We start from the raw sequence: 21,812 nt of genomic DNA, 5'->3' as shown, positions 1-21,812 counted from the left end.
TCCTCTCTTACCGTCACTTTTATCTTCTTAACTGCGAATTAACCGTGATAATTACTGCTTCATGTACCTCACTACTGCCACGGCCTTGTCTTAAGTATCTATATTAACGCCACCCACTGTACAGTGCAGTGCGCTATTTCCACTCACCGGCGCCCTTCGAGGCCTCAACTTTTCTTCTCGCGCTTTTTCGTTTCATCGCTTTTTACAAGCAGAGAAAGTCGAACTTTTGAGCTTCTTCGTCTCTCGAGCCGTTTGCATCTCAAGAGCTGTTTTCTAGCCTGTCCAGCCTGTTCTCAGAGGAAGATCCTGTCCTCGCATATTCCCAGTCTTCCGGCAGCAGTAACTGGCTGGCTGGCTGATCAGAGCCATCGCTGCGAGCATCTCTGGCTTGCCGTCTATACCACCATCTATATACCACTGGCCAAATAAAAAGAAGAAGAAGAAGAACACTGCTCCAGAAAGACGAAAACCACGTCCTTCAGCAAGGAGTTACGTCCAGCGACATTGGTCGACCTGGCGGTTCGTCTCTCCAGGCCTTGCTTGATAGCCTGAGGACGCAGCGACCTGCTTCGACTTCGACCGTCCAGCAAGACGGCAAGATAGCAGTCTGCTTCTCCTGATTCTACGGCTTCTACAGCTTCTACCGGTCCGCAGACGAGGCATCAACCTCCTCTGCCCTTCGTTGAGCCGCCAAGTGGACGGTCGACCAGCAAGACAGGGATTCTACGGCCGACGGACCAGCGCTGGTGAACACTTCTACCACCCTCCAAACACAGCCTACAGGCTCTCCCGTCCATCTCAACACTCAGCAGACTGCTATTCCTGCCACCTTACCAGTGCAAGTCGCCGTTGTGGTTGCTCGCCGCTCGTTTTCGTGGGCGCTTTTAATCGACACAACGCGTTTTTTCCTGTTTCACGCCATTTTTCGCGCACCCAAAAAAACTCCATCCACTCCGGCCTGCGCAGAAAATAAAAAAAAAAAAACCCCAACCACAAAATTTCCTCGGCTACCCGACCATCCACCCATCATCATCCATCGCCCGCCAACCACACTCCCTCTTCATTGACCTTCCATCGCCCGTCTGTCCTCTACTCTCCGCCATGGCTGACGCCGGTAAGACTGCGCCTCGTTCCTATCTGGCCGTTGGTGATGTCTGGAGCTAACCGTCTGTTGTTGTCACTCGCAGAGCCCACCAAGACACCAGAGCCATCGCGTCCTGAGCAGCAGGAAACCGAGCCTGTGGCCAAGGATGCTGGTCAGTCCAATGCCTGCTACCCTTCCTATACCTCTCTGCCTCGCACTCCTTGCTGGCCCCCCTTTTTTTCTTGTTCCTTCCGCTGAGAACCTTGGAGCTAACCAGTCGCGACTTCAAACAGACGTGGAACCCACCGTCGAAGCAGCCGACAAGCCTCAACCTGAATCTACAGATAACGCTGAGGAGCAGAAGCCAGCTGAAAGCAGCGCTGGCGCAGAGGTAGATGCCTCTGCAGAGAAAGCTGATGGCGGGGAGGGTGGCGAGGCTGCTGGTACGACCGACCAAGCTGCCGCCGAAACAGCTACAAACGGCACCCCATCAGCTTCCAAGAAGGCCGTCAATGGCAAACGCAAGTCGACATCCACATCTGGACAAAAGAAGGCGAACAAGAAGAAATCCATGAACCGCATATACCACCTGGATGTGCAGCCGGGAGAGACCTACCTTGCTCGGATGAAGAGTCACGCCCCGTGGCCTGCCGTCGTCTGTGACGAAGAGATGCTTCCCCCGAGTCTACTGTCGACGCGTCCGGTCACCACCAAGCGTCCAGACGGCACATACACAGAGGCTTACAGTGATGGAGGCAAGAAAGTGAATGACAGAACTTTCCCGGTCATGTTCATGCACACCAATGAATTGTGAGTCAATACACTTCCTTCTTCCTTTCTTTACTATGACGATAAGTCTATACGTAATACTCTTTAGCTAACGCCTATGTCTACTTTCAGTGCCTGGATTCCTAACGTCGACCTCACACCCCTAAAACCGGAAGACTGCAAAGACGTATCAGAGAAGAACAAGTCAAAGGCCCTGATTGCTGCCTACCAGGTGGCCGCTGAGGGCCATGACCTCGATTACTTCAAGGCCATGCTTGCCGACCACGAGCGAGCGGTTCAGGAAGACATAGAGGAGAAGGAAGCCAAGGCAGCCGCAAAAGCGGCAAAGCAGGAGAAGAAAAAGCGAAAGAGCATGGAGGTGGCCGATGAGCTGGATGATGAAGAGATGGAGGATGCAGGAGAGAAGAAGAAGAGCTCCAAGAAGCGCAAAAAGGACCAGGAGAGCGAAGGAGAGCAAGACAAGGTAAGCTGAGAACAATGAAAGAAAAATACACCCGGTCTAACCGTTGCCGTTACGCAAGCTGCAACATGTGTGTGGAGAAATACGGTGCTAACCAGGGATCACTGCAGCCTGCAAAGACGCCCAAGCCTGCCACGAAACTAAAGCTGACTACGCCCAAGGCTCCCGGCACAGGCGAGAAGGGCGGTAAGAAAGCTGCTAGCTCTGCAAAGACCTCTAAGGGGAAGTCTAAGAAGAAGGCCGATGCCAGCGACGAGGAGGTAGAGACTCCAAAGGAAGCTGAGAAGCCGGTCGATCCACAGGAGGCCAAGGCAAAGCGGGAGAAAGAAAGTATGTACTATGCACTCTCCTACCCTCTGTTAATTAGTTGGATGCTAACCCACCGCCGCTTCAAGTCCTATACCTTCGATACAAGCTGCAAAAGGGATTCCTTACACGTGACCAAGCGCCGGAGGAGTCTGAGATGGAGCTCATGTCGACATACATCAACAAGCTGGAAGCCTACTCCGATCTCGAAGTAAGCATCATACGGTCTACCAAGATCAACAAGGTGCTCAAGGCCATCATCAAGCTGCCCACCATCCCCAAGGAAGAAGAATACAACTTCCGAGGCCGGTCTGTCCAGATCCTCTCCAAGTGGAAGCAGCTCTTAGAGTCCGATATACCTTCGGCGGGCGAGGCGTCCACTCCTGCGGACAAGCCAACGTCCAACGGCGTACATAAGAAGGGCAAAGCCGGAAACAAGAAGGACGAGGAAAAGAAGGCTGATGATGCTGACGAAGATGCTGCGGAGCCATCCAAGGACGGCGACATCTCCATGGTCGACGCCGATGATGAGAAACCCGAAACCGAAAAGGAGAGAGAAGTCGAGGCAGAGGAGAAAGAAGAGAAGGAGGCTGGCACTCCTGCAAAGGAAGCTGACGCCATGGAGACATGAACTAGACAACCACAGCCGTGAAGACCACGCTCATATTGTTCTGGCTAGCTATGCAAATTGCAATACATACACTATGCATGCTCCTAGCACTCACTGAAGATGTCGTCGTTTAAAAAGCCCTGACTACTCTTCCTCCCATGATCGAAGTGTTTTGTTTCTGTTTCTACATATCCGGCGGGAATACGATGGCGGAAAAATTGTACTTTTTCTTCTTCTTCACCTCATTCTGCTGTTTTTGCTCCCATTCCACCTCTTTTCCCGTCGTGTTTTTGCCCTAAGCCAACGTCCTTTTTGTCTATCTATTTCTACTGTTTCCTATTTCATTCTCTGTTCTCTGGACTGATTGACTGTGTATTATGCTGCAGTTTTGTGTGTACTCTGTTAATGCTATGGGCTTTATAAATAATTCCCTTAATATCGATTCTGTCTTTTATTGCATCTTCGTTTTGGTTGATATTCTTTTCTAACGCTGTCCATACTCTTATCGCTGGAATTGCATACTAATGAAACTACGCCCTTTTCTCCGTGTCCTCGCCTGGTACATAGGTATATCGTGGCAAAGGCTATAAATCCACGAGCAAGCTGTCTGCTCTGTATCACTATAACAATTCTTTGTCTGGTCTTACCAAGAGATTATAGTAAACCGGTTGATGCCCAAGACACTGTTTCGGCTGCTGGATCCAACTCTCGCCTTTGTTTGGCGAACTTTGGCCGCTACCAGGACTCAATAAGCAACATAAATAATTAGTCGACCCAGAGGCGAGATGATTGGACGCCACCGTCGTTACTGGTATTTATATGGGCTGCATGGCTATTTCGCAGAGGTGCACAAAGTCAGCCTGGAAGCCTTGTCTGGCGGTAGAGTGGTGATGGCCATACGCGACCATGTCACCTCCCAGGCTTTCAACAGAGTGTCGAAACGATGGAATACACCTAGAAGAGTATGAAACAGAGCCTGGTTTATAATAATATATGACTTTCGCTGATCGTTAATGCAGGTACTCAGCAGAAGAGAACAAAGGGTCGAAGAGAGCTGAGAACGACATCGAATCAACATTTGAGGAAGATGAAGCTGAAGAGGACAGATTACTCTCTTCCAGCAACCCTGAAGTAGACGAGGAGATTAGTACGGGCCCTTGTTCATCCGAATCGGCTCATGATAGCTTTGCAAAAGACCCATTTAAGCCGTTCAATATCCATGGCCCTCCAAGTGCTGGAAAGGAGAGTATCCTGACCTTTAGAGCTCTGCTTGTCGGAATCCTCTGCGGAGCACTGGTGAATGCATCAAACATATACCTGGGTCTCCGGGCAGGCTGGACAGCGTCAGCAAATATATTTGGAGTGAGTTTTACTCTCTCCCACTCAGCTTATTTGAGTATATCCTAATATCATACGAATGACAGTCAATTATCGGATTTGCAGTCCTCAGATCATGGTCGTCCCATTTCCCGCCGTCGTCTTTGCTAGGCGGGTTCTTTGGGCCACAGGAGAATAACATTGTTCAGACGGCTGCTACCGCTGCTGGGGGACTGTCAAGTGTTTTTGTTTCTGCATTCCCGGCAATGTATCAGTTGAACTTGCTTGATACCCCTTGGAAAGACTTCTTTCGCCTCACCATCCTCACGGCTGCGGGTGGATATTTCGGTTTGTTCTTTGCAACTCCTCGTAGGTCATTTCCCCGATATATCTGAATAAGAATATTAAAGATGCTGATGGTGTTTGTAGTGCGCAAGTTCTTTATTTTTCAAGTTGCTAGGGAGCTCAATCTTGTGTTTCCCTCGTCTTCTGCGACTGCAATTACAATCTCGAGCATGCATCTTGCTGCCGGAGGGTCGCAGTTGGCCCGTCAAAAGATGGTGGCTTTGGCGCTTGCTTTTATCTTTGCGCTGGTGCTTAGAGTTGTGTCTCAATATGCTCCGGGTGTTCTCTGGGTAAGTAATAGAACCTCCTAACTATCTCGAAGGGATATCAATTAACTGGGAGAAATTCCCTTGCAGGACTGGCACATCTTCACTTGGCTGGCGCTTTCGGGGATATTTCCTTCCACAATGTTCGCAATTCAAAGCTGGGGTTGGTTTATAGAATGGACTCCGGCATTCATAGGTACCGGAATGCTAGTTGGGATGAATATTTCTTTATCTTTCGTTTTTGGGTCAGTATTAGCATGGTAAGTTGATCTAGTATGTGTTTTCTACTCCATATTTGTCTTATGCCCCTGTCTAAGTTTGGCCTTTTTATAGGGGTATTGTTGGACCAATTATTACAAAACTGGGACTGGCGTTTGGGACACCAGCATCGGAAGATAGAAAATGGGATGGGTTGATATCATACATCTCCTTTTCAAAGGAGTTTGCTAATGCAACGCACCCAAGTCCCAGATACTGGCTGCTATGGCCAGGAGTTGCTTGTATGATAGTTGTCGGGTTTACAGGTACCAATATCCCCCAATTCTTTCACATTATTATTCTAACAGACGGATAGAACTTGCCTGCCAGTGGAAAGTATTCTGGCTCACAGGGCTAGAGGTTTTCAAAGGATGCCAGAAAATAATATCTCAACTACAATCCAAACAGCATAAATATGAACATCTTTCTGAGGAAGGGCTAGAGAGTGAAACGAACCGAACCACGGCAGGCGACATTAAACAGTGGATGTGGCTACCAGGGCTTATTGCTGTGCTCATATTGACTTGTGTAGTTAGCAAACTACAGTATGATATCCCTATAGTTTCATCACTTCTATCACTTTTCCTCGCATTCATTTTCTCATTTATTGCCGTCCAGGCAACAGGTGCAACCGGTATGCCCTTTTTCTTATGATCCCGAATGGTTCATGCCATGAAATACTTACACCAGGCTAGATATAGCTCCACTGACCGCCATATCGAAGGCTTCCCAGCTGGTTCTAGGAGCCACAACTCGTGGCCCAGAGTGGTCATTAGAAAGATCTCAACGGGTCAATTTACTTGGGGGAGCTCTCTCAAGCATAGGTGCTAATCAGGCCTGTGGTAAGTCTCTGATATTTTACTCCATGAAAACATACCTGAAGTAACTAACCAATGCTAGACCTCACCGGTGATTTTCGAGTTGGATTTTTACTCAACACGCCTCCTCGCACACAATACGCTGCCCAAGCCGTCGGAACGTTTTTCGCAGTCTTCCTCGCACCAGCTGTTTTTTCTGTCTTTGCTAGTGCATATCCTTGCATTTTATCTTCGGGTGGTGAATATCCTAGTAGTACCAACGGATCTGCAAGCATTTCTTGCCCCTTTACAGCCCCTGCTGCATCTGCCTGGCGTGCTGCAGCGGTAGCTGTGACAGACCCGGACTTTCCGGTACCTAAATCCAGCATACAGTTCTCTATAGCTATGGCTGTAATAGGTTCGGCCTTGGTTCTAGTTCGACATAATCTGTGGATAGGTAAGTGGCTATGGATGCGTGACTACCATCCGAATATGATGACTGTGGCTATGGCATTTCTTATACCTACCACACAATACGGTACGGCTATGCTTATTGGTACGGTGATAACCATGGCCTGGAAAAGGAAAAATATGAAATCGTTTGAAGCATATGGTTACGCTGTTGCGGCAGGGTTTATGGCTGGTGAAGGCATTGGAGGTGTGATTAATGCGATATTGACAATAATTGGACTAGATGGAGAGCGACTTGGAACAAATATTGGGTGTCCAGGAGGGAAATGCTGATTCAATCCCCCCTATCAGTATTTCATGAAACATTTTTGAACGTATAACTTAGCCTAATCTCTCTCATGGTAAGTACTCTAGATAGATAATTAACCACATTGTCAGTAATATGATGCATCACAACTTACAAGACAGCTTGTTCATCCTAGCCTATTCTATATCTTCACTATCCAGGGTAGAAGGCTCCATACAATGGAAATCGAATTGCAGAGGTTCTCATATATGCAGCCCGTCCAGATCTAAGGGGAGAGCACCCTTAAAGTGGTATGTGATATACACAGATGAAGTAAGTTTGGCGGGAACGCTTTGAACAAGCAGGCCACCAGAAGTTAACTAAAGTTGCGGGTCAAGTGGGTCCAACCCAAGTCACAGTCCACTGAACTTGGGGCGATCCAAATCCAACACAATCACAACATATAAATTGTCCAGAATGTTGATGATCTCGGACATCACCAGCAGATCAGTATTAAAAGGTTGCCATGCGGCACCGTTATCTTATGAGATTTCCTCCTCATTCGATGTCTTGCTGGTCTAGATCAACACAGCTGTGTCGCAGCACGGGTACATTGTGAGACTCGTCCCTTATTGAATGAGGGAATAGAACGGGATATGATTGTCAGCATTAACTTGCGTTGATGGAACAGGGGAAGTGAGAAGTTAGATGCTGCAAATCGGAGCTACCTACGGAAAAGTGAGCCTAGGAAATTGACCGAGCGTTTCCAAATGAAGAGAAAATTTCCAACAATGGCATGTAGGTATCTTCTCCAGGTTGGTTGATAAGATAAAGCCCACTCAGGACCGAGCAAGCCACCTTGAAGTAAGGCTATACAGGTATTTTTCTCTTTCACATAGTCAACAATCTTGTAATCCGAAGATGAAGCAATATCTTTAGTCTTGCGCTTAAAATCATAAGCAACAAGAGCCATAGTGGGATATACATTATACCAGCAAGCAGATATTAAATTATCAAAGACGTCGTGTCGGTTAAGTTCCGGAAACTCCAAAGCTCTAAATCGCCGTCTTAGTTCTATCGGGTCTTCTTCGAGGTGGATATCCTCATATGGCTCATGGCCGTATACCATCGTATAAAGAAAGGTACCAACAGCAAACTGCTCAGTGCGAGCAGACGTAAGACCGTAGGTATTACTTAGTGGGCCAGAACTCAACTTTATAGCCCAGGGTTCCATGAGGCTCTCAAGAAACTGCCCGATAGTAGTAGTCTGATCAAAGTCAGATAACTTTAAGTTTAAATTTTCATCGAGAAGACAGTTGCGTGGATGTAGGTCGTTATGAGTGTATCCTAGCTTCTCCATAAAAGCAAGAGCAGAGGAGAGTTGTTGTATCCATCGAGCAATAAGTGTGGGGTCCTCATACACTTTTATACCTAAAAAAGGCTGAGGTGAGTTGTTATATCCATTGAGAAATAAGCGTAGAGTTCTTATATTCTTTATACCTAAAAGTTTTCCAGGACGACCGTTTGGACGTATCTCTCGCTCCTGGTATTTGAAGAAACGGCGTGCTAGATTATCGTTGCAGCAGTATGAGAGGAAAATGTAGTTTGGTAATGCAATAAAGCAATCAACAATATCTAGACATCGGTCTTTTTCTTCGAATAAGCGTTTGTAGAATTTGACTTCTTGTAAAAAGGGGTCTTCCGTAGGGGCACTGGAATTAGAGACTTTGACCACGATGGTTTCGCTGGCTTTGTGGACATTTGCTTTAGCTCCACAGCCAACGCAGTCTTTCTTCCTGATAGGTATCATTAATGGTTTGAGGCTGTTGAGATGAACGCGCGTTGATGAGATGCTGTGTTGATGTGAAGCTCGCCAGGTGAAGTTGACGCCTAGAATTAGCTCTTACAGATTAGGTTCGATTATATAAGCGACGGCTCCACAGCGGCGGCAAAGCCGAAATCTAAAAGTACTCGACGTTGGGAGCCTCAATGATGGAACATTTATAGACACACTGGTCTCCTGTTCTCCCTGTTTTATTACTAAACGTCACTTTCTCTATTTATTTATCTCTGCAATAATTTTTATTCTTTGGCTTTTCAATTTATACCCATCATCATGGCCCGAACAGAGGAGCCATGGCTAGCTGAACTTCACAAAGAGTGGATCTCTTCCAAAGGCTGTGAAGGAGTCGTCGAATATGATTTTGCTGTCATCATTAAAGATTTACTTTTGCAAAATTTTAGCCCAGCAGATGCAGCAAAGAAAGTCGATACCTACTATTGGGGTAAAAACCTTGACTCAGGGCCACTCTTCAAATACCACCCTGATGGAGTAGGCGGAGTTGAGGCAGCGCTTTATGAAATTGTCTTCGACATGGCCCAGCTCCTGTCCTATAAAGATACTAGACAAGATATCTTAGCGCAGCTCATTCTGGAACTGCACAGAATCCCGCCAAAACCCATCAAGAGTTGGAACGTACGTTCTCGTTACCTCCTGGCTTCGCCTTTATGATTCTGACATCATCTTTAGGGGGACCGCTTTGTGACGGACTCCCTTTTCAGTGAGAGTCTTTCAAACCGTTGGCGTGATGCTTATAGTATGAACTCCTCATTATATTAGTAAAGACATATATAGTAATACATTCCTGCGGCAGGGCACCAAATAACCACCGACGCTATGAAGGACAAGTGGGTGTCACTATCGTCCTTCATAGCACGCTGTATCGAACTACGCATCGAGAAAAATGTCCCGGACAGCGATAGATACCCTTTTCTTGATATCCCCAAAGGCCTGGAGGATAACTCTGCTCCTGGTCTTGAGCGAGATACGCGGGCTATGGTCGCCGCACAGTATATCTTACGGGCACCAACGCTTGTTAATGATACGATGATAAAGCTTCCAGGAGGTCATGACAAGCCATCTGGCTCTGATACGCTCCAGTTGTGGGGAGCCAAACTAAAAGAGCTGGCAGAGAATGGAAGTCTGGACTCAGAGGTTAGGGTAGCAGTTGTAGAGGCTAGGAAGAAGCTTGTTTCCCTGCATCCTGGGCTTTTTGAGTGACATTGAAGCGCTGTGTTCTTATATACTTTATCTCAGGAAACTCTTAACTGCTTTTAGACCTTCTCCTGGGTGTATTGGATATCACTAAAGCAGGTGGAAAGTCGAAATTGATGACAATAGAAATGCGGCTCCTTTAAGCTTTATTGGCGTGCGGCGGCGGCTTTTCCAGAGGCTCCACAAAGACGGCGCAGCGAAGATCCGTAGCAACATATAATAATCTACATATCTCAGTGCCTTGTCTTGTTCTCTGTTTTACTCTAACTACCGCTCAGGTTATATTTGCTTTTCTAGCGTTTACCCTTCGCTAACATGACTCAACTGGAGGAGCCATGGCTTGTCGAACTTCACAAAGAATGGATCTCCTGCAAGGGCTGCGAAGAAGGAGTCGTTGAGTATGATTTTGGTGTCATCATCAGAGATTTGCTTTCACACAAGTGCAATGCAGCGGATGCAGTAAAGAAAATCGATACCTACTATTGGGACAGAAGTCTTGATTCAGGGCCTCTTTTTAAATATCACCCCGATGTGCTTGGGGGAGTCCAGAATATATTATACGAAATTATTCTGTATATGGCGGAAAAGCTACCATATAACGACGATAGACAGGACGTCTTGGTGCAGCTAATACTTGAGCTCCAAAATATCCCTGCACGGCCCGTAAAGGCATGGAATGTATGTTATTTGCATACTCTGCGCTGTCCATATTATCTTTCCTCCCTTTTCAGTTCCTAATATCAATTGCTCTAGGGCGAGGACCGCTTTGCGGCTGCTGATGGCATGTTTCCTGGGTGTTTGGATAACCACTGGCGTGGTGCTTTTCGTACGCCTCAAATCGTCTCGTCCCAACCATCTTATTAAGCTGACCAGGGCATTAATTCTGACAGCGGGGAATGTTTCTCGAGACCAACTTGCAAAAGAGCCTTTGAGGGTCAAGCAACAGTTCGATGAATGGGTGAATATTTCATCGTTTATTGCACGTTGCATGGAACACCGCATTGAAGTCGATTTCCCAGGTGCTGGCAAATACCAATCTATCGACATTTGCAATGGCTTGAGGGAAGAGCATCCTGCTGGAATCGAAAGAGATACATATGTAATGGTTGCTGCACAGTATATTTTGCTGGCACTAACTTTCATTGATGATAGGGTAGTGGCCTTTACCGCAAAGCAAGGCGCGATGAATCTTGGGCGCGATAAATTCCAGCTATGGGGAGCTAAATTGGCGCAGTTGGCAAATGACGGGGACTTGAGGCCGGATGTGAAGGCCGCCGTTATTGAAGCTAGACAGAAGCTTGTCTCCTTGCATCCTGAGTTTTTTGAAGGGTGACCTATACGTGCTTCGTTCGGTTGTGTATCATTGAGCAAGAAGGGGAAGGGCTTGCGTTTGGTTATTCCCCGATTTTGTATGAGTCTTCTTTAGCCAAACTAAAGGTACTAAAGTAGATACTGTTAGTGTGACTGGTAATGTTATTCATTGAGCGATATGCGTAATGAGCCCTAGAAAACACCAATGTGGACTCGACCAAAGGAGGATAAGTAAAAAATAGAAAAACATACTGAGGAAAGGAAGCCCAAAAGAGAGTGGACAGACAAAAGAAACAATCGTCAAATAAAGTACATGATGGTAGAAACACATCTGCCAATATTGGCAGAGTTAGACACCCGACGCCATCCCCTGATCGTCAGGAAGCTGCTGTATCGTCTCCTTGATCAATGTAATGAGTTCGTCGATATCAGGCCGTTCTGCAGGTTCAACCCGTAAACAGCGTCTGACGAGCTCCTTTACAGGCTGGCTTATACCTCCGCTCCCAGACGAGTCTGCATCCGCCGTATCGCCATGCGAAGGGGTTCTGGCCTTCCCTTTTCCAGCATCGGTATTCCCGCCCTTTTCATCAGGGAAGCGCCAGTCCCCACCCAACACACACATGGCGAGACTGCCACCTGTTTCCTCACTGCGAGCTTCAAAGGGGCTCTTGCCTACGAGACAGGCGTATAATGTGCAACCAAGGGACCAGATGTCGACTTTCTCATCGATAATGGAGCCTGTCTTCACGTCGAATAGCTCTGGAGCGCGATATGGCATAGTGCTGTGTTCGGCTGCCGTATCTTGAACAGCTATGGCGAGGGAGCGGGATGTGATTGCGATGGGACTCGGGCTGAGGGACCCTAGATCCATAAGAATCGGTGTCTTGCCGTCATCATCGATCATAATGTTCCCTACAACTATCAGTATACATCCTACGTACGGTATATCAACAGGATATACATACCAGGCTTGATATCTCGATGAGAATACGGTCTGTATTCCCCCTCTTCCACACCCTCCTGGCTGATTGCAACCTCACCTTCCATCAGGGGCTCCTGTTCCGTGTCGTCGTCGTCATCAACCCTACGACTCGTCCGTCTAGTCGGCTTCGCTCTCGATTTGCTTTTTGCAGCCCCGTTCCCATTCCCCCGAGACGCCGAATCCTTCACCTTGTACTGATGCATACACTTCAGTGCCTTTGCGACACCCAGCATCAACACCATCAGCTCCTTCTCCGGGAAAGAGGTATGATTGACCAGATTAGCATTGATTGCGTCCTGGAGGTTTCCTCTCTGGTAGTATGGCAGAAGGATGTAGACGGTCTTTGAGCCAGCGTCTGCACCGTCTGACCTGAACTTCGACCCGGACTCAGTTACGACGGAGTAATCGATGGAATGGATGATGTTGCGGTTGGGCGTGAACAGGCTGTATGCTTCGACTTCCTTGAGGGCGAGCGAGACGGATTCTTGACCGAACGGACATCGTATCTTCTTGAGCGCAAAGAGCTCATCAGTGCTCTTGTCTTGAACCAGATAGACATAGGAGAAGCCGCCCTACGTATCCAACTCATTAGATTCGTCGAAATGCCATGTATTGAATGCTATGTTGGATGACCTACCTCTCCGAGCAGACGAAGCAGCTTGAAGCTCCGGTTGTTTATCTTCAACTGCGGTGAGCTCGGGAAGCAGCAGAGACAGTCTGTAAACGTGTACAGGAGATCGAAGAAGTACTGCGCCATCGTATTGATAGTCTCGACCGATGAAGCTGTTGCTGTCGTTGCTGTCGTTGCTGTAGAACTAACGGGCTAATAAGGCGAATCGAACGGCGGTTTCAAGCAGGCCAAGTTAACACTATCGAAACCAAAGCTATATCTATCGTATCCAAAGGTCGAGAAGAAGTCGAGACAGAAATATCGATCCTTATTATGTCGTTTCTGGGATGCGCGGCTGTGGCTGTGAGAGCAAAAGGTGGCTTTTTTCCTCCTCTTCACGACTTCGACTTCATCTTCCAACCATTAAACAGTGTGTATCAAAGTCAACCAGACAACTTCTCATCACTTTCACCGTTCAAGAGACTCTTGTTGCTTCTCTTCGTCTGTCTTGTTGCTCTTGGTGGTCGGTTTTGTGCTTTGCCTTGATCCGCCACTTAAGAAAGGCGGCTATAAAATAAACAACATCATCAGCTCCTTTTTCTTCTTATCCTTTTACAAACTATTAACTTCATCGACTCAACAAGCCACAGGATTTACCGTCGCTCTCTTTGCTTTTTTCGACTTTCTCCTACATTCCTTTGGACTTCGATCTGTCTCCTTTTCCTTTTGGTTGCCCGAGTCTTGCAAACCTGGCCGGAGCCCTTGATCGCCTGCGAAGTTTTTCCTTTTGCCCAGCTTCAACGAATCTGACGAACCTCGAGCTGGACGGAGTAGACCCTTTTAGACCTTCTACAATGATTTGAGACGATATATTGTCCCTGTCTGATGCCATAAAGAAGAAGTTTTTGACACGATGACGGCCACAGACGATGTGCAGGTCGGTGACCTGGTCAACGTGCCAGGTGGGATGTACGGCACGGTGAGGTTTCTGGGCCCGGTGGCAGGCAAGCCGGGCAGGTTTGCTGGCGTTGAGCTCGCCCCAGAGCTGGCCAGCAGAGGGAAGAACAGCGGAGACGTGGAGGGACGACAGTACTTTACGACGTCGATCCCCGGTTCGGGCATCTTCGTGCCCATGAACAATTCCAAGTACGTTACCAGGCGAGCGGTTGCACCGCAGCTGACGCCTGCAAGGGGTCCGGCAATTACGAACTTCAGCAGGTCCGTTGGGCCGGGCCTGAACCTGTCGTCGACTGCGAGACCAAGGATTCGACGGCCCTCGCTGCCTCGTCCGGATTCACCCAGCAAGGGGGCGCCCTTGCCGTCGCCCAAGCTGAATATCAGCGGTCTACGCACACCGTCTGGCGTTCCAAAGGTGGCCCCCATGAACGGACGGCCGCGCACGCCGCTCAAGTCGAGCAGACCGACGAGCAGGCCGTCGTCTAGGATAAGCATGGAAAGCACCACTCCAAAGCGGAAAGACGCCGTCCGGACCCCCGCTACCGAGGATGCAGACACAATTGACCGAACAAGGGAGCTGGAGATACAGCTTCGTGAGCGTGACAAGCAGCTAGAGGACCAGGCCGCCACGCTGGCAGAGTTCCAGCAGTGTGTCACGGAGCTGGAAGGCCTGGATGCAATGCAGGTCAGAGCACAGCTGAAAGAGAAGAATGACAAAATATCTGCTCTCACTGCGGAGTTTGATAGCCACAGGGCGGATTTCAGGAGCACTCTCGATACCCTTGAAGTGGCTGCCTCGGAAACTGAGCGGGTGTACGAGAAGAGGATTGAGGAGCTGCTCCAGGCAAATAGGGAGCTGCAGTCTCGCGGCGAAGATGTCGAGACGGTGGCCCTGCAGCTCAAACAGCTGGAGGAGCTGGTATCAGAACTCGAAGAGGGTCTCGAGGATGCTCGTCGTGGGGAAGCTGAGGCCAGAGGTGAGGTCGAATACCTCCGCGGGGAGGTTGAGAGAACTCGCCTGGAGCTGAAGCAGGAGCGGGAACGGTCATCGAGCGCGTTCCAGGATGGCGAAGCGCCGGCTGACGGCTCGGGCAGACACCATCCTACGGTCAGAGATTTGGAACAAAAGGACGATGAGATCCGCGGGCTCAAGGCCATCATCCACTCCCTCAGCCGAGGAGACCCTACATCCCAAGCTTTCCTCCAGCAGAATGGTATAGGGCAGGCAAAGGGGGTATCTGACGGGGAGCATGATGCCAACGATCACCTGTCAAAGATGGATTTGCGCATCCAGGAACTTGAAGCTGCCCTTGAACTGAAAACCCAGACGATCAGTGACCTGCAGCAAGAGCTTGAAAATGGCCAGACTCAGACGAACGCTTTCCGCACCCATAATCGAAGTGGAACCATAACCACTCCACCTCTGAGAGTCCACAAGAATGCCCAGCCGGCCAGTGATAGAGCCGGCCCCAATGCACCCACCCATGCGCACACCCTTTCGGACCGCACCGTCGTTCCCGGGGACTGGACCGAGAACTCTCCTGTCGAGGCCAGCAGCAGCGGACAGTATCCTGCCCGGGCTATCCCTAATAACGATACCCATCGCCGCCTTAATGCCATGCCGGAACCCGATTCTCAATCATCTTGCACCGACGAGGGAAGCGCAGCCTGGTGTGAAATCTGCGAAACCAGCGGCCATGACATCCTCACCTGCACGAACATGTTTGGCACAACAAACGGAAACAAGCTGCCTACCGGCCTCCCGGCAAGCCTCCGGGCGGCAGCCCAGCCCCCTTCGGTGACTGGACCACCAGAGAGGACCAGCTTCGTCCAGACGTCAATAGACAGCAAGCTCCACGATAGCATCGACAGCACCTTCGCGGCCTTCAAGCATTCGCCTGCTCCGGAGACGAACGGGTCCGCAAAATCCGGCAGCCCCAGCTCGCAACGTACGGGAAGAGATGTCGTTCTCGAGGGCCTCAAGGGTATCGGTGGCCTCCCGTCGTCGTCCATGTCTCCGGTTGCCGGGAAGGCGTCCGGTGTGATTGACGAATCGAAGTGGTGTGCTCTCTGTGAACGAGATGGCCATGAAAGCATCGACTGCCCATTTGACGAGTAACTTCTTCATGTCCCTCTCCTTCTGCCTACCATCTACTCCCGGTTTGTGCGTGTATCTCGGCGCAGTCTCTCCTTTTTTGTTTGTTGCAAATGTGCCAACGTCCCAACGATATGGTCTATATCCTCTTAAATCTTTCTTGATGGCCTCTCTCCTTTTCGGCAATTCACTTCACGGCCATGCTGCATGTTAACTGAAGAAAAGAAAATGCCCAGCATACCCCCAGACCTTCTTTGCATACACATTTACTACTATACCATCGCTTCGTCCAATCTTTTTTTGCTCCTCGCGACTGACTCCTGGTGTACTTCCTTACAGTATACCCTTCCTGTGTACATGCTTCTGGTTTAGCAATAGCCTTGCAAGGTTCTCCTTTTTTATACTATCGTCTTAATTATCGGCTTCCTTTCCCCTTTGTGTCTCTATATTTCGTTTCTCGTTCACATCAAGGGGCTTTCGGACTTGTTGGGCTCTTTCCATGTACCAGGACTGGCAAAAGAAATAATTACTTCCCCTATTAGCGTTTATAATCAAATATCATACACCCTTTCTTATATCCCGCGAGATGTGTTTTTTTTTTCTTTCTCCGGATTTCCATTTGTTACTCATCTGCTATCTTCCCGGATTGTTAGTGCCTGTTCAGCGTTGGCGAGTGTAAGATGCATGACTTCGTGCACATCTCCGTATACCCACAGCCGTTCTTCTCTATTATGTTATTATTACTGACGTCAGGGCAGCGAGCAGGGAGAGGTGTATTTTCTTTCTCTTTTTTTTTCTTTAGGGACAGGCATCGTGGGGATCATCGCGCGACCATCCGAACCCACGAATGGAAAAGACAGCCCGAATAAAACAATACAGGACGCCGATACGACAAACGCCGAACTCACGTCTATTCCTCAAGAAAGCGAGGAGGCTGCACTACCTCACCATCAGCATATTTCACAGGCGCCACAGCGCCACAGATCTTGCACGTTCTCTTCTCCTGATCAGTAGCAAAGTCCTCGACGATGCCGGTCAGCTGAGTGCCCAAGTCCGTGCAGACGAAGCTCTTCTCCCAGACGATGTTCTTGCACTGCCTACAGTACCAACGCAGGGTGTCCTTGGCTCCCTCTGCCCGCGGCACTTCCATCACCACTCCCACCGTATCCGCGAACCTGACCGGCGAGTGCGGGGTGTTTGGAGGTAGGAGATACAACGACCCCTCGTGGACGGGGATGTCCTGGAAGGTAGGCGGAGTGGTGGAATTGTCGACCACCTTGATCACGATGGAGCCTTTGTGCTGGTAGAAAAACTCCGGGGTGGTGTTGATATGGTAGTCTGTTCGAGAGTTGGGGCCGCCCACCACCATGACGGTATAGCCCTTCGTCGCCTTGGAGGACGGGTGGTAGACGCAGTAATTGCTAATCGGCGGTTTGAGGAGATGCGAGTTCTCCTTCAGCCTAGCAGCACACATGGATCTCTGGTCAGCCTCGGAGTCTGAAAGGAAAAAAGCAGGTCTCGCGTGTTACCATTTCGGGATGTTCAATGCTGGAGGCAACATCTTGTCCTTTGGAAACCTCTTGTTGTATTAGAGATAGATTAACGGCAACATATCCCAGCTACTCCCTGAGTGAACTTCTCTTCACCTCGAGCTGTCGCATGTCAAAAGGCGCAAACCTGCTCGTGTTCATAGAAACCAAAATGTGACTCTCAAGTTTCTTTCTTTTCCCTTTCGGGCTTTTTTTTGTCCCGCGACAGAAAAAGAAAAAAAAAGAAAAAAATCCCTCGGCTCGGCGAAACTTTTTTCCAGCTCCGGCGGATTTTTCACTACTTGAAGATTTGATATAAAAACATTTGACGACGACGATATAAGAAGATACAGAAGAGAGAAGAAGATCAAGAAGATAAAAAGGAGGAGACATGCTGGGATAAGAGATCGTCCGGTCTACTTGATACAATGGCCACCACACAACCTCCGGTCCGATTCACCGGCCATGAAGCGCTCGCGCACCGTCTCGTCCTATCAACCATCACCGGACGAGCTATCCATGTCTCTCAGATCCGTTCTGCTTCACTCAATCCCGGCCTGACGCCCTATGAGATATCCTTTCTGCGTCTGTTGGAAGCAGTCACCAATGGCTCTCACCTGGAAGTCTCCTACACGGGAACTATCCTGCTCTACAAACCAGGCCTTATCACCGGAAGCGCAGCCGGAGTCGGTGCAAACCGCGGCGTCGTGACGCATGAACTCCCAGCTGGATGCACTCGTGGAGTGAGCTACTTCTTGCTGCCGCTTTGTCTTTTGGCACCCTTCTCCAAGGCCCCCGTTAATGTCCTCTTCACCGGCCCTGGAGTCATCACATCCTCTACTCCGTCAGGCGACATGTCTGTCGATAGCGTCCGGACTGCTATACTCCCCCTATACGCTCAGTTTGGGATCTCTAACAACGTCGAACTCCGGGTATTGCGGAGGTCGAATCCTGGACCTAACGGCAAGGGAGGCGGGGGTGAGGTTCAGCTCGTGTTCGGCCATCAGGTTCGACTCCCAAAGACGCTTCACCTCCTGAATCCCGGCAAAGTAAAGAAGATCCGTGGTGTAGCATACTCTACCGGCGTCTCGGGTACCAATAACGCTCGTATGATCGATATCGCTAGAGGAATTCTTAATCCCTTTGTGTCAGATACCTACATCTTCTCTGATGTCTCTGCTGCCCCTCTAGTCCCTGCTCCAGATAGGAACAACCCTTCAGCGAAGAAGAAGATTGGCGTTGGTTTTGGTCTTTCTCTCGTAGCCGAGTCGTCGACCGGCTGTCTGTACTCTGCTGATGTGGCATCACCGCCGTCTGGAGGGCAGCCACCTGAGGATATCGGGAAGCAGTGTGCTTACCAGCTGCTAGAATCGATCGCGACGGGGGGCTGCGTGTCCACGACCGCGGCGCCAACGATTCTCACCCTCATGTCGATGGGTTCAGAGGACGTCGGACGTTTGCAGGTGGGCAGAGACGTCGTTTCTAACGAAACCGTTGTCCGCCTTGCGAGAGACCTGAGCAAGCTCGGGGTCGCGGGATGGGGTGTCAGGGACGCTCCTGACTCTGACGACAGAGATATTATTATCAGCGTTGTTGGAAGAGGTATTGGAAATGTCGGCAGAAAGATTGCTTGATTTATTCTCCCTTCGCTAAAGGTTGAGACCCCTGAGCGTCCATGTCGCATCACTATTAAGAGGCTATCGAACTGTGCCACCACCTCTCTTCTTTTCAGTGCCGGGCAAGAGGACCACCTTCCCGTGCTCGATGCAATACAGATCTGATACCACCTGCTCTTCTGTATGACACTGAAGTACGAGGGCGCTCCTTGATCCGAATATTCTACATATATATGGCCTACGGTGTCTGGAGCGGCCAAAAATAGAGAGACGGGGCCGTTCTGCTCCTGCTGTACTGAGATGCCTACTTTCCCCTCACCTCGTCTATAGGGAAAACAAAGCCCACCGCCCCTACGCAGTCATACAGCTATACAGCTACCTCTGACATGCATGGCTATGTCTTGTGTACATGTGAAATACTTCATGGCCTTTATTCCCCCATATCGGTGCTTCTATATGGCCTACGACCTACACCTACCATTACCTACGTGTCTACCTTTCCTACATCGCCATAATACTGTACAATAACTACGCCGGATCTACTAGATCTAATCAATACAATATTCTATTTACCATTCTTCAGCCGGACATCTCTCCCAACTCCCACCTACTCCATCCTCCACATCTCTACTCCCTATGCTGCTATCCCCATCACCCTCCCCGGTTCTCCGGCATTCTACCTCATTCTGACGGTGACTTGATGCCAACCACTAGTTTGATAACCTTTTGGGGACTTAATGACGCCAGTTCCAGATATTCTACATCTTCTTGAGTCATTTCCTCCTCGAGGTCTATATAAACCCCCATCTTTCTCTCTTCCTCTTTTTCGTCCTTCTTTTTTTCTTCTTTCCCCCATACTCCCGTGTGTGTGTGTGTCGCCCAAACATACACACCCACTTGCTTCACCTTCTTGCTGATCCACCGCACACTCAGTCACTACGTGTGCCCGTGATATTATATAACTGTACATATATCTTATCACGTACACCGCGTTGTCACTGTCAGTATGGCATACACGCAAATGTACACGCTTGCTAGTGGGCAAACAAACGTCCTGCCCACGATCGGTTCCCTCGCCGAATCAGTCAACAGAACCGAGGACACCTTCATCGACTACCTTTGCTCTACCCCGGAGGCGGAGTCGATACGAGCCACTCTCGGCGAAGTGGCATACCAACAATTTGTCGAACAACATCTCGCTACCCAACAGGCGAGAAAGGCCAGAAAGGCCGAAATCAGCAGGGAGCTGGCCTCAAAAAGGTCCACGATCCAGCGATGGTTCACGAAGATCAGACATGCATACACGGAGACCTACTGAAAGATAAATGCGTTGGGCGAGCCTGCCTTCGCCTTAGGGTATGTTATTTATCCCCATTCGAATGTTCAGTTTATCACTGGCTAACTGTTATTCCACCAGCGTCGCTACACTGACCGCACCGTGGAGTTCGACACCACAGAGTGTTTGTGGTGTATGCAGGCTACATTCTGGGGGAGAGGAGGCGCGGGACTATTCCCTCAAAAACAGTATGTATCTCTTTCCATTGTCCTCTAGCTATTTCTTACCCTTTCGAACCGTTTCACTGACTCATCTCTGTGATGATATCATCTGTATAGATATGCTTTTTTAAGCTTTGGGGGTTCCCGAAAGGCTGGGCTGTGGTTCACAGCACGTTCCACACCCAAATAGTCAAAACAAACCGTCATCAAGACAAGCACATCCATCATCGAAATCAACCAGCAAGCACCATCGATGACCAGCCATGATGACTACCGCCACCACAAAAACCACCACAACATTACACTAGATGCTGAGGCTCAAAAACCAGGGCGAGGGTTTAAAGTTATTTTTGGGTCGTCTGATAGTTTACAATCATCCACGGGCAGTCTAAATTTGGTCTATGTTTACTTCTGCTAGCCTGTATATAACACCATATATGTCAAGGAAACATTTCCATCACTTCTTACGTGCTCTAGTAACATCCGATGGAAATACTAATGCACATGCCTGCGAATATCAGATTATATATATCATGTATTGCCTTGCCTGATTGATAAATAATTGCTTAGTATAATTGTAAGGCCGTGTGTGTGTATGTAAACCAGCAAATACCAAGGCAAAACATCACTCGTAAAGCTATTCAGAAAATCTGTGGTAGAGTTCTAGCTATATAGCAGAGTCATAGCATTGTTCTATTTCAGTGGGGTCGTGCTTTCAGGGAAACAGTTATTTCCGTCCTTGTCAAGCCATAGAGGGAGTCCCGCGTATTTATTGATCCAGTTGATAACTGCCCTATGCCAAAGTAAGGAGTTCTCGGCCTTGATAACCCAATGGTTCTCATCTGGGAAGGTCAAAAGCGCACTCTCCACGCCACGTAGTTGAAGTGCGTTGAAAAGGGCAAGGCCTTCAGCGATCGTAAGACGATAGTCACGTTCACTATGGATGACGAGGTGAGGGGTCTTCCATTCATTAATAAACTCGGAGGGATCCCACTTTAGCCAGCTTTCGGGGTTCTTCCAGTAGATTCCATTGAGGTCATGGATAGGGAAGTACAGCTCCTCAGCCGCAAGGGAGAATTTAGTGCTGAAAATACCATCGTGGGTAACCAGAGCCTTGAATTTCCTTCCAAGCTCATGGCCCTGAATCCAGTTCATCATGAATCCGCCGTATGATGCACCCAATGCGACAGCCCGATCAGTATCCACGAATGTGAGATTCTTCTCTATGAAT

General features: G+C 49.0%; 11 protein-coding genes across 11 annotated transcripts in view; 7 read left to right on the top strand and 4 right to left on the bottom strand.

Moving 5' to 3' along the window:
- Positions 1-1,265: 1,265 nt before the first annotated feature.
- MCYG_07660 (PWWP domain-containing protein) lies at positions 1,266-3,270 on the top strand (the record flags this gene model as incomplete). Its single annotated transcript, XM_002843831.1, has 4 exons — positions 1,266-1,894; positions 1,985-2,336; positions 2,432-2,663; positions 2,729-3,270. The coding sequence occupies 4 exons, from the start codon at positions 1,266-1,268 to the stop codon at positions 3,268-3,270; spliced, it is 1,755 nt and encodes a 584-aa protein (XP_002843877.1).
- Positions 3,271-4,155: 885 nt separating this feature from the next.
- Positions 4,156-7,065, top strand: MCYG_07659 (conserved hypothetical protein; the record flags this gene model as incomplete). Its single annotated transcript, XM_002843830.1, has 10 exons — positions 4,156-4,211; positions 4,269-4,611; positions 4,674-4,935; positions 4,996-5,201; positions 5,268-5,437; positions 5,511-5,618; positions 5,744-6,069; positions 6,131-6,277; positions 6,336-6,956; positions 7,058-7,065. The coding sequence occupies 10 exons, from the start codon at positions 4,156-4,158 to the stop codon at positions 7,063-7,065; spliced, it is 2,247 nt and encodes a 748-aa protein (XP_002843876.1).
- A 588-nt stretch (positions 7,066-7,653) lies between these two features.
- Positions 7,654-8,739, bottom strand: MCYG_07658 (protein kinase domain-containing protein; the record flags this gene model as incomplete). Its single annotated transcript, XM_002843829.1, has 1 exon — positions 7,654-8,739. One exon carries the CDS (start codon positions 8,737-8,739, stop codon positions 7,654-7,656), a length of 1,086 nt encoding a protein of 361 aa, XP_002843875.1.
- Positions 8,740-9,045: 306 nt separating this feature from the next.
- MCYG_07657 (uncharacterized protein) lies at positions 9,046-9,990 on the top strand (the record flags this gene model as incomplete). The annotated part of the gene is made up of 3 exons (XM_002843828.1): positions 9,046-9,405; positions 9,460-9,526; positions 9,584-9,990. The coding sequence occupies 3 exons, from the start codon at positions 9,046-9,048 to the stop codon at positions 9,988-9,990; spliced, it is 834 nt and encodes a 277-aa protein (XP_002843874.1).
- Positions 9,991-10,299: 309 nt separating this feature from the next.
- On the top strand, positions 10,300-11,317 carry MCYG_07656 (uncharacterized protein; the record flags this gene model as incomplete). Its single annotated transcript, XM_002843827.1, has 3 exons — positions 10,300-10,662; positions 10,738-10,810; positions 10,875-11,317. 3 exons carry the CDS (start codon positions 10,300-10,302, stop codon positions 11,315-11,317), a joined length of 879 nt encoding a protein of 292 aa, XP_002843873.1.
- Positions 11,318-11,644: 327 nt separating this feature from the next.
- On the bottom strand, positions 11,645-13,034 carry MCYG_07655 (serine/threonine-protein kinase; the record flags this gene model as incomplete). The annotated part of the gene is made up of 3 exons (XM_002843826.1): positions 11,645-12,207; positions 12,261-12,849; positions 12,915-13,034. 3 exons carry the CDS (start codon positions 13,032-13,034, stop codon positions 11,645-11,647), a joined length of 1,272 nt encoding a protein of 423 aa, XP_002843872.1.
- Positions 13,035-13,800: 766 nt separating this feature from the next.
- MCYG_07654 (conserved hypothetical protein) lies at positions 13,801-15,963 on the top strand (the record flags this gene model as incomplete). The annotated part of the gene is made up of 2 exons (XM_002843825.1): positions 13,801-14,033; positions 14,079-15,963. The coding sequence occupies 2 exons, from the start codon at positions 13,801-13,803 to the stop codon at positions 15,961-15,963; spliced, it is 2,118 nt and encodes a 705-aa protein (XP_002843871.1).
- An 886-nt stretch (positions 15,964-16,849) lies between these two features.
- MCYG_07653 (3-hydroxyanthranilate 3,4-dioxygenase) lies at positions 16,850-17,500 on the bottom strand (the record flags this gene model as incomplete). Its single annotated transcript, XM_002843824.1, has 2 exons — positions 16,850-17,399; positions 17,469-17,500. The coding sequence occupies 2 exons, from the start codon at positions 17,498-17,500 to the stop codon at positions 16,850-16,852; spliced, it is 582 nt and encodes a 193-aa protein (XP_002843870.1).
- A 396-nt stretch (positions 17,501-17,896) lies between these two features.
- MCYG_07652 (RNA-3'-phosphate cyclase family protein) lies at positions 17,897-19,102 on the top strand (the record flags this gene model as incomplete). Its single annotated transcript, XM_002843823.1, has 1 exon — positions 17,897-19,102. One exon carries the CDS (start codon positions 17,897-17,899, stop codon positions 19,100-19,102), a length of 1,206 nt encoding a protein of 401 aa, XP_002843869.1.
- A 988-nt stretch (positions 19,103-20,090) lies between these two features.
- MCYG_07651 (uncharacterized protein) lies at positions 20,091-20,402 on the top strand (the record flags this gene model as incomplete). Its single annotated transcript, XM_002843822.1, has 1 exon — positions 20,091-20,402. The coding sequence occupies one exon, from the start codon at positions 20,091-20,093 to the stop codon at positions 20,400-20,402; it is 312 nt and encodes a 103-aa protein (XP_002843868.1).
- An 872-nt stretch (positions 20,403-21,274) lies between these two features.
- Positions 21,275-21,812, bottom strand: part of MCYG_07650 (oligopeptidase family protein) — a gene marked incomplete at both ends in the record, with an annotated part of 2,266 nt that continues 1,728 nt past the window's right edge. Inside the window, one exon of the mRNA XM_002843821.1 lies at positions 21,275-21,665. Coding sequence (XP_002843867.1) covers positions 21,275-21,665 — 391 coding nt within the window. The remainder of the gene's footprint in view (positions 21,666-21,812) is intronic.

The sequence above is a fragment of the Microsporum canis genome, genomic scaffold, assembly GCF_000151145.1.
Source record: "Microsporum canis CBS 113480 supercont1.7 genomic scaffold, whole genome shotgun sequence".
In the NCBI taxonomy this organism is placed as follows: Eukaryota; Fungi; Ascomycota; class Eurotiomycetes; order Onygenales; family Arthrodermataceae; genus Microsporum; species Microsporum canis.
Note: the sequence above shows the minus strand (reverse complement) of the source record. Positions and strands in the feature narration are given on the sequence as shown.